General features: G+C 37.0%; 1 protein-coding gene across 1 annotated transcript; it reads left to right on the plus strand.

Annotated features, from left to right (window-relative positions):
- Positions 1-8,976: 8,976 nt before the first annotated feature.
- LOC115967234 lies at positions 8,977-10,825 on the plus strand. The gene is made up of 2 exons (XM_031086289.1): positions 8,977-10,638; positions 10,781-10,825. Exons 1-2 carry the CDS (start codon positions 8,977-8,979, stop codon positions 10,823-10,825), a joined length of 1,707 nt encoding a protein of 568 aa, XP_030942149.1.
- The last annotated feature ends 588 nt before the right edge of the window (positions 10,826-11,413 follow it).

Genomic DNA, 11,413 nt, shown 5'->3' on the forward strand with positions numbered 1-11,413 from the left:
TTGGAGCTGCATTATTGATGTTAGTTCAAGGTCAGGTCCTCGATATGACAAACATGGTAGAGGGATTCCTGAGTTAGGGTTATTTCACAATTCAGAACTTGGCTCATTGTCCCCACACACTGAGGAAGAAGATGACATAAATGCTAGATTGGTCGCCTTAGATAGAAAGTTGATGATCTATAGTTTCAGAAACTTAACACTGGAGAGTCTTAAAGGTGAAGATGAGAAGATGGAAGGGAACAAGTCAAAATACCTCCCCCAATACATCCACCCAAGCAACAAAAGAAAGCAAGATTTGTTTGGTGAATGGATGGATAATATAGAGTGCCTGGATGCTTATGTGAATGACAAGCCTATTGATATGGAGATTGATAGTGAAGGCACAGATTATATGGATGAAGACCCTATGGTATTGATGCTGAGGATCATTGAAGCCACAACCGAGTTGATGAATTGGGCATAGGATGGAGCCACCCACCCCATGGAAGACTCTATGAAGAAGTTCAAGACCGTTGAGCCAATCATTCCTCCAAGAAGTTCAAGACAGTCGAGTTGATCACTCCTATAAAAAAACATTGTTTCTATCCCTATTGAGTCTATTTCTGCTATTATTATTATTCCTGTTGAGCCTGTTTGTGATCATATTCCTATAGAGTCTGTTTCAGTTGAGTTTGTTGAGAACTCTTTTCCCTATAATGTGATTTCTGATTTTGCTTATTTATTGGCTTTTAATGTTTTTATTTGGGAAATTGGTAAAGAAACTCTTAATAATAAGGAATTAAAACAAGGGCATGTAGAACCTATAAAAGAAGAAACCCAACTTGTTAACTTGGGAACTGATAATGAACCTAAGCTGATACAAGTAGGTAATACCCTAACCATCTTTGAGAAAGATGCATTAGATGCCCTACTGATAGAATTCAAAGAGGTATTTGCATGGTTATACAAAGACATGCTTGAAATTGATATAGATATAGTGCAGCATTGCATTCCAACAGATCCAACCATGAAGCCAGTTAAGCAGAAGTTAAGAAGAATGAAACCAGAATGAACTCTCAAGATCAAGGAAGAAGTCGAGAAATAGTACAATGCAGGATTTTTGAAAGTGGTCAACTATCTAGAATGGTTAGCTAATGTGGTTCATGTACTGAAAAAGGATGGGAAAGTGAGAATGTGTGTAGAGTTCTGAGATCTCAATAAAGCCAACCCAAAAGATGATTTTCCTTTACCTCATATTGATATCTTGGTTGATAGCACAATAGGACATGCCTTGTTGTCATTTATGGATGGTTTTTTAGGATATAATCAAATAAAGATGGCTCTGGAAGATATGGACAAAACCTCCTTCATTACTCCATTGGGGACGTATTGCTACAAGGACTTGCCATTTGGTCTTAAGAATGCTGATACTACTTACCAACATGTAGCCACTACTTTGTTATATGATTTGATCCACAAAGAAGTAGAAGTTTGTGTTGATGACATAATAGTGAAATCCAAAGACCGTGAAGGGCATATACCAGCTTTATGGAAGTTCTTTGAAAGAAGTGCACTTTTGGCGTCACATCTAGAAAGTTGTTGGGGTTTATGGTAAGTCAGAGGGGAATTGAAGTCGATCTGGACAAAATCAAGGCAATCATGGAGATGAAGCCTTCCAGGACTGAGAAGGAGATCCGAGAATTGTTAGGGAGGATACAATACATCAGCAAATTCATAGCCTAGCTCACCATGATATGTGAACCACTTTTCCGACTACTTAAGAAGGAAGTGCCCATAGTATGGAATGAACAATGTTAAGAAGCTTTTGAGACGATTAAGAATTATCTGATGAAGCCACCAATACTGGTTCCACCAGTACCTGAAAAGCCATTATTGTTGTATCTCATAACTATGGATACAGTAATAGGGGCTTTGCTTGCTTAATATTTAAAGAAGACTAGAAGGGAGAATGCGATTTACTACATTAGTAAGAAGATGTTAGCTTATGAAGAGAAGTACTCACCACTCGAGAAGACGTGTAGCAATTGTATGGGCAACCCAAAAACTTAGACACTATATGCTTGCTTTCAAGGTCTTGTTGATTGTAAGAATGGACCCTTTGAAATATCTAATGGAAAAACATGTGCAAGATGGGAAGATAGCTAAATAGGTTTTGCTTCTGTTAGAATTGATATTAAATATGTGACTTAGAAGTCTGTGAAGAGGAAAGCAATTGCTGATCACTTTGCCCACTGTTCACCTAAAGAAGCTGAAGAGATCCAAGGAGACTTTCCAGATGATGATATCATAGGGATCGAGGAAGAATCATGGAAGATGTATTTTGATGGAGCAACTAATCAAAATGGAAGTGGCATTGGAGTTCTCTTAATCTCGCCAAAAGGGAAACACATCCCATTTTCTGGTAGACTCAACTTTCCTGCCATTAATAATGCCACTAAATATAAAGCTTGCATTATGGGGTTACAGGCAACCCTAGGCCTTGGAATGAAAGAGTTAGAAGTCTATGGTGATTGAACCTTGATAATTTCTCAGATTCAGAATAGATGGAAGATCAAGGAAGAGAGGCTAATGCCTTATCATGAATGTCTTCAAAAGTGGGCCTCGAAATTCAGAAAGATCCAGTACCAATATGTGCCAAGAATGCAAAATTAGATTGTAGATGCTTTAGCAACAATGGCATCTATGATGGATGGACCTAAGGAAGATGAAGCTCGACCAATAGTGGTGGAACAAAAAGAAGAGTCAGCTTATTGCATGTCAATAGAAGAAGATGAGGGAATGAATAAAGAAGGTGAATGGTATTCAGACATTCTATAGTACCTCAAGGATGGGACATACCCAAAGTCTGCAGACAAGAATGACCAATTGACCATCAGAATGTTGTCCACTAATTATATTATTTGTGGTGAGAGGCTTTACAAAAGATCATATGACGGAATTCATCTCCTTTGTGTGACCGTTTAGGAAGCACAGCAAATAATTGAAGAGGTTCATGAGTCAAGTTATGGGCCACATATGAATGCACATATGCTGTCACAGAAGATAATGAGACAAGGTTATTACTGGACTACTATGAAAGCAGATTGCGTAGCACATGTTCAGAATTGTCATTAATGCCAAGTCTATGGAGATTTGAAGCACATGCCACCTATGCCATTACATACCATAATTTCACCCTAGTTGTTCTCTACATGGGTAATAGTTATTATTGTAAAGATTCACCCAACAGCATCCAATGGCTAAGAATTTATACTTGTTGCTATTAATTACTTCACTAAATGGGTAGAAGCTGCTTCATAAAAGATTTTGAACTCGAAAAATGTTGCTTAATTTATTCAAACCAATATCATTTGTAGATATGGGGTACCACATGAAATTATCTCTGACAATGGGTTGCATTTTAAGGGAGAAACAGAGAAGTTACTTCGACAGTTCAATATTCAGCACCATAAATCCTCACCCTACCATCCTCAGACTAATGGAGTAGTTGAGGTTGCTAATAAGAATATAGGGTGAATCTTGAAGAAGAGCATGAAGAACCACAAGAATTGGCACCTGCAATTACCCTATGCACTTTAGGGGTATAGGACATCAATTTGATCTTCCACAGGAGCCACTCCTTATTCATTGGTGTATGGGATGGAAGCAGTTCTTCCCATTGAAATGGGTGTTTGTTCATTGTGAACCGTACTAAAGAGTGAAATCCCTAAAGTAGATTGGTTGCAAAGTAGATATGACCAATTTGTGCATGATGGATGAGAAAAGACTGAAGGCCTTATATTACATTCAAGGTTACCAAAGGAGGCTTAGGAAAGCTTTTGACAAGAAAGTAAGAACTAGAGATTTAAAGTTAGGGGAATTGGTGCTGAAAGAGATCCAAGGCCCGATTCAAGAGACAAACGGGAAGTTCAAGTAAAATTAGGCAAGTCCATATATTATCAAGTAGATATACTTTAGGGGAGTAGTAAGGTTAATGGACTTAGATGCAAACCCTTTTACTGAGCCAACCAATATGGATTAATTGAATAAATACCACGTCTGAGGTGGTAGTCTGAAAGCATCACTTCTGAAATGGTTGTAAATTATGTTATTTCCCTTCCTAGGTTCATCAAAAAAATAAAAAAAGAGGTAGGTTGAAAACCTGAAAGGGCGATCTACGCAAAAGGAGAGTAAAAAAAAAAAAAAAAAGAGTGAGAGAGCCTGCTAGGTTGAAAACCTGAAAGGGCGGCCTAGGCAAAAGTTAAGGCAAATAAAAAATGAACTACATGATGACCTGATCCTTCTGCCATGAAGGTACATAGGCAACCATATATTGGTCCGGTCACAACTTCCCCAAACCCACCATTTACCCATTAAGCAAAAAATAATAATAATAAAAAATAAATAAATAAAACTATTTTCAAAATTCAACCATTCCATTAAACCATGCCATTACGAAGAATTCAGAACCCAAACCCTAAATCAAACCCTAAAAAACCAAACCCTAAAAACCTAAACCCTAAACAGAGCCCTACACCTAGAGGTCCTAAATAATTCTTAAACCTAAGAGTTTCACATCAACTTTTAAAATGAACATGTTCAAAGCCAAAAATAAGAAGATCATTTTTTCTTTAGTCTTTTCTCCTTTGGTTGTTCATTGGTTCCATCTGTGCTAGGTACTTTGTCATCTTTGTCCCTCATTCTAAACTCATGGTTGTCAGCCTCATGTTTTTCTCGGTTGTCTCTAAGAAATTACTTTCTCATAGCAACCATTTCAGCCTCCTTATCCACAGTCTTGTTCACCAACCAATTAGAATATTCTGTGGTCATCCTATGAAAGTGAACCTTCACAAAAGATTGATCTACTTGGTTAGCTATCTCTAAGCCCAACAACTTGTTTCTTGTAGAAGTAGGATTTGTGTCCATAGGAGCGAAAGGTTTTCTTCCTTTTCCACCAGGCACCCCTTGCTCATATTGGAATTGTTTCAAAAGTCTGTCAACCTTATAGAAAGTTGTCCTCCTTAATCCAACTATGAAGATGTGGTCTAATCCCGAGGATCGCAAAAAAGGAGGTGGGCACTTCCACTAATAACATTTCCATCGAGTTGAGACACTAGATATTCTGTTAAGATATTTCACACAGTCGCTTTCAGTTTAACACTCGGATTTTAGGATAGTCCTACTAAGGAAATTGCCAGGACCATAATCAGCAATAGTAGGTGTGGCATTCATGTCCAGTCTTTCCATCAACCATATTTGCAAAGTCAAAGAACTCCCAAGAAAGTTTTGTGACTCTCCACCAAGGAATACTGAATCCAACCCTAAAAGAGTTTCTGCCAAGATTAGAGAAGTAGGATTATCATCATCCTTAACTTGACTCACAATGCCTATGACCCGAGCATCCACAAAACCAGGCCTTTCAGAGCAAAGCAAAAATTCTCCCACGAAGCAAATAGCTAAGCCAAAATTTTTCTACATGTTGTCAATCACTCCATGAGTACGTTTGTTAAACAGTTTTGAAACAACTGCATGAAGATTCACCATGTGGCCTTTAATCATGCTACTGGTAACTAAAGTAGGAAGCCCCAAAGCACCAGATAAAATCTACCTATGTGTGGGATCACAAGAAACTGCTATGGATTTCTTGTCGGTATCATAACCCAGAATAGCTGAAAATTCTTCAATTGTAGGACAAAGTTCAGCAGTTTTGAACCGAAATACATGATCTTCAGTATCCCAGAACTTCACAGCAATACGGAGGAAATCCCACTTGATCTTGACATTCCTCAAGGCCTTGATTCTCTTTAGCTTGTAGACCGTAAAGTTGGTCTTGGTACTAAAATCAATGCTACGAACCCATCTATTGATATCACGAATGGTTGAGCGAGGAAAATTTTGATTGTTAGTCATGGATAACTCTTGCATGTGATTATTGTTTCTTGATAACTTTGATGTAGAGATTTGTTTGCAGGTTAGGTGCACTATAACAAAATGTATTTTTAGTGACGAAAATTAGTGAGGAAATATTTTTCGTCTCTAAAAATACAGCTTTAGTGATGAAATATGAATTTCATCACTAATAGTGAAAAAAATTATAACATTTAGCGACGAAAAATAAATTTTGTCGCTATTGAGATCTAAAAAATGGGCACCAGTGGAGGGAAATTTCGGCGCGAGTGTAATTAATCTATAGTGACGAAATATTTCGTCACTGTAGGTATTGTTGTAGTTAGTATTAGTGACGAAAATTTTTCGTCGCTAATTCTTCCTTTTAGCGACGAAAAATATTCGTCACTAAAAGTATGCTACAGAGACGAAATTAGAATTTCGTCACTAAAAATCTTGACAAATATGGTTTCTTTAGTGACGAAAATAAAATTCGTCGCTAAAAGTGTAAGAAATTCTAGACCTTTTGTGACGAAACATAAATTCCTCACTAGAAGTGGCCTTTAGTGACGAAATGTTTTCGTCGCTAAGTACCACTATATATAGTCCCAAACAAAAAGCATAATACATTCACCCACTCAGCCAAAAAAAAAAAAACATTCACCCAGAAACCCAAATGAAAAAAGAAAGAAACCCAAACGAAAAAAGAGAAACCCATTCGCCGTTGAAGCGTCGCCGTCAAAGCTCGCCGTCGAAGCAACACCATCGAAGCATCGCCGTCGAAGCGTTGCCATCGAAGCCATTCACCGTCGCCACGAAACCATTGAAGCGTCGCCATTCACCGTCACCATTCGCCGTCGTCGATAAACCATTGAAGCATCGCCATTCACTGTCGCCGATGAACCGTTGAAACGTCGCCGATGAACCGTTGAAGCGTCGCCATTCGCCGTTGCTGGTAAGGCCACTCTCCGTCTCCAAATCGACGACGATGCTTCGCCTTGTTCTCACTGGCGACGCTTTGAACATTTGCCGATGAACCGTTGCCAATAAGCCACGAATCGTCACCGATTCTTGATGATTCCCATTCGTTGCCGATTCACTGATTTGGACCATTCGCGACGATCTGGAATCAGTAAGGTCTTTTATTTTTTATTTTTTTTTCTTTCATTCCCTTCAGCTCATGTTTGTTGAGAATGTGTTTTTTTATTTTTGTTGAGAGTGAAATGTTAAAATGAGCAGTTGAAATAAAGGAGGGGAAGATTTTATCAAATATTAAAGTAGAGGATTGGCAGGGGAAATCCAAGCTGGGGCATATAGTTGATTATGAAGAGGCTGTTGTCATGCCTGACCTGATTGATGTGTAAGTTATAAAATCTATCTCCTTCTTGTGGTTAATTTCATTGTTGCGTATATATGTATCAGACTTCTAATTTTCATGATGGTTTTGGATTTGATTATTGAGAAGGAGAAATATAAATTATAAATAATGATGGGAACTGCAGGGATATAAGTGTTAAGATGCTTATTAGACTTGGAAACATATTCCCATTTATGTGTCCCCTGTTTTCATATTTAGGAAATTGAAATCCAGGATAATCTATTTCCCATTGAATGCCTGAATAGTTGCCATATTTTGGGTCACATGTAATGATGTATTGATTTGCAAACTTTCTATGTCTCATGATAGGTGATATTTGGGCATTGTATTTTATTAACTTTTTGGCAGAAAGAATATGAGATACTGCAATTGAATTTTTATTTTTTTATATATGTTGACATTGTTGTGATTGAGTTTTTTATATGTAATTGTTACTTATTTTAAAGACTTTTCTGTTCTGAATTTGTGAATTGTTCTATGGAATTCAAAATAGAGGGATATGCTTTTTGTATATTAAACAATTAACTTTAAGGTTTTGATGTACTTGGAGAATGATAGACATTGTTGTTAACCTATTAACAGAGTTGTATGGATAAATAAAGAGTGCATTTAGCTCTATGAGAAATAAGTGTTTGTGATGTGGCTTAAAACTCTGCGTCTGTGTTGTGCCTTTGGTGCTGAAGATGGTAAGTTATTGAACCATAATTAGTTTCATTTACTTTCTTATTTGCTTTCCCCCTTAAGTGATTGAGGTGTGCTACAGTTGTTGGGCAGTGTTATTAATTGGTTTGTTAATGGCAAAATTGTATTGTTATGTTAAAAACTTAATAGTTGTAGTATTTTATTGCAATGCCATGTTGTGGATACTGTAGCTTTAGTTTTTTTAGTACATTTTCCAATGTGTAGTATTTTGAGTTTAGAAATTCATGTTATTTTGAACATTGAGGATAAAACAATGTAGTGTTATTATTACATAATGAAAATAAAAGTGGGTTAGTACAGTTTCTTTGGTGGATGATACCAGCGGGTCCTTTCATAAGGATTCCATAAGAGCTATTCGTTATAAAGGTTGAAGTACTTATAAATTTAACTTTTCTTTTGTAGGCTAAATATACATTGTTTACAATAACTTTGGATTTTTCTGAAAGTTGTAAACTTAGCTTGAGCAAAGTAAATTTTAGTTGAAAACCTTATAAAACTCTATACTTGTGATTTTGGAAATTGGATTTGTGGTGGTATGTTGTGTTGGAGCAAGCGGATGGCTTGCATGGTGTTATAAGGTGGTTTAAATACATATTGGGAGTGTTTTTTAATTCTTGCAAATGTGAATGAGTATTGTTGATTAGATGTGGTGAATATTACTTTATTCGATTTCAATACTTGTAAGCACTCTATACTTGTGATGTTTGTGATTGGTTTTGTGGTGGGTTGTTGTGTTGGAGCAAGCGGGTGGCTTGCATGGTGTTATAAGGTGGTTTAAATTCATATTGGGAGTGTTTTTAGTTTCTTGCAAATGTGAATGAAACTTGTTAATTAGATATGATATTTGTGTGTGCAACGTATATTTGTTTAAGTATAAATATAGACTTATGCATTCATGAATATGATAGAACTTTATCTAAGTAGCTTATAGACTTAGATGTTAGAATACATTATTCATGAGTTGTCCTTATTTTACTAAAGTAGGATTCATCTTATAATTGTAGTCAAACATGGATAAAAGTTGGATAACAATGGGTAAGACACCCGATGGCAGATTAAGTCATCCATATATTAAAGGGGTCAATACATTTATTAATTCTGCAAGAGCGGTTGTGGACTTGAGTGGTAATATTCCGTGCCCGTGTATTCACTGTGTGAATTGCTATCAACAATCTCCTCAAACTGTGTGTATCCATTTGCTTCATCGTGGAATTATGCAATCTTACATTAATTGGTATAATCATGGTGAATCTCGTGTATTGAATGAGAACATTCATGATAATGAAATGTCGGATAGTGATCATATGGATGACATCGATGCCTTGGTAGGTGATCGAATTAGAGGGGAACCAAGAAATGCAATCGAAGATGAGGAGGTGCGTCATTTTGACAAACTTGAGGAAGATGCAAAACGTGAGTTGTATTCGGATTGCACTGATTATAGTATCTTGAAGTTTGTTATTGAGATGTTGAATGTAAAAGTAATGACCAACTTGAGTAATAAGGGACTTGATATGATGCCAGAATTGCTGACAAAGGTTTTACCGAAAGGTAACTTGGTTCCGAGGTCAACTTATGAAGCAAAGAAGATATTACGTGACTTGGGCATGTCATGCGAGCATATAGATGCATGCAAAAATGATTGTGCACTATTTTGGAAGGAAAATGAAAACCTTGATAAATGTCCGGTGTGTGAGGTGCCTAGGTACAAAGATACACGTACCCAAGGTAAGAAAATTCCTCATAAAGTATTGCGTTACTTTCCGTTGACACCGAGACTGAGGAGATTGTACATGTCAGGCCAAAGAGCTAAGGACATGAGATGGTATATAGACAAACGTGTGGACGATGGGATAATGAGGCATCCGGCTGATAGTGAGGAGTGGAAGGAATTTGATTTGCAACATCCTGATTTTGCCCTCGAACCTCGCAATGTAAGGTTAGGGTTGGCTACAGATGGATTTAATCCTTTTGGGAATATGAACAATAACTATAATATGTGGCCTGTCATACTTATCCCTTATAATCTACCGCTTTGGTTGGTTATGAATGAGCCATATTTTATGTTATCCTTGCTTATTCTCGGTCCCCATCAACCGGGGAATGAGATTGATATTTACTTGAAATCATTGGTTGATGAGTTGAAGGAGTTGTGCGAAGAAGGTTTAGAAACTTATGATGCTTATAGTAAAGAGCATTTTCAGATGCGTGCAATTTTGTTGTGGACAATACATGACTATCCTGGATTTGGTAATGTGTCCGGATGGAGGACAAAGTGTTATCATTCTTGTTACACTTGTAACGATCAACCATATTCAGAAGTTTTGGAAAGTAAAATTGGATTCATTAACCATCGAGCTTATTTACCTATGGAACATCATTGGAGACATAGTCGGTTGCATAATGGTTTACCAGAGAAACGGAAGAAATCTTTAGAATTACAATTGGGAAAGATACAAGAGCAGCTAGATAGAATGCCAAATATAATTTTAGGAAAACATCCAAGTAACAAGAAGAGACAACTCATTGGGGAACCAAATTGGTCAAAGGTAAGTATTTTGTACAAGCTTCCATACTGGAAAAATAAAAAGCTTAAGCACAACATTGATGTCATGCATGTGGAGAAGAACATTAGTGAGAGTACTTATGGTACTTTGTTGGACATTGAGGGGAAAAACAAGGACACTGATAAGGTACGAATAGACTTGCAAAATATGAACTTCAAGCACACGTTGCATTTGAAACAACGTCCTGATGGATCATATGACAAGCCTCGGGCTTTCTTTTCATTAAACCCCAATGAAAGAGATGGTTTTTATGACTTTTTGAAATCAGTCAAGTATTCGGATGGCTATGCAGCCAACATATCAAGGTCAGTGAATGCAAAAAATGGTAGATTATCTAGTTTGAAAAGTCACGACTGTCATGAGCTACTACAACGAATTCTTCCAATTGGGTTACGAGGGTTTGTGGATAAAGACATTAGTATTGTGTTGTTTGAGTTGGGCAACTTCTTCCAAGACTTATGCTCAAGGACCCTAAAGCGGAGTGAATTAGAGAAACTAGAAGAACGTATAGTTCTTATACTATGCAAGCTTGAGAGGTTTTTGCCTCCAGCATTCTTTAATGTTATGGTCCACCTTGCTATTCACTTGCCTCGAGAAGCAATTCTAGGAGGCCCGGTACAATATCGGTGGATGTATCCAATTGAAAGGTAATTAGATCATTTGATGCATTCATCAATTGCATATTTTCCACGTGGTATAAAATCACATTTTGTACGTTTTTTTTCCTCGTAGGTACCTTGGAAAATTGAAAAGATACGTTTCCAACCGAGCTCGACCAGAAGGTTCAATTGCAAAGGCTTACATTCTTAAGGAATGTATTAACAACTGGTCTTTTTATATTGATGGGATCGAAACTGTGCATAACCGAAGAGAAAGAAATGAAGATTTTGGTGAATCTAGT

The sequence above is a fragment of the Quercus lobata genome, chromosome 11 (assembly GCF_001633185.2).
Source record: "Quercus lobata isolate SW786 chromosome 11, ValleyOak3.0 Primary Assembly, whole genome shotgun sequence".
Taxonomy (NCBI): domain Eukaryota; kingdom Viridiplantae; phylum Streptophyta; class Magnoliopsida; order Fagales; family Fagaceae; genus Quercus; species Quercus lobata.

Excerpts from the sequence above, each read along its gene's own strand:
- LOC115967234 (XM_031086289.1), top strand. The coding sequence starts at position 8,977 with ATGGGTAAGACACCCGATGGCAGATTAAGTCATCCATATATTAAAGGG. Across the intron at positions 10,639-10,780 it reads AAAACAAGGACACTGATAAG|TCAAGTATTCGGATGGCTAT; the intron begins GTACGAATAGAC and ends TTTTGAAATCAG.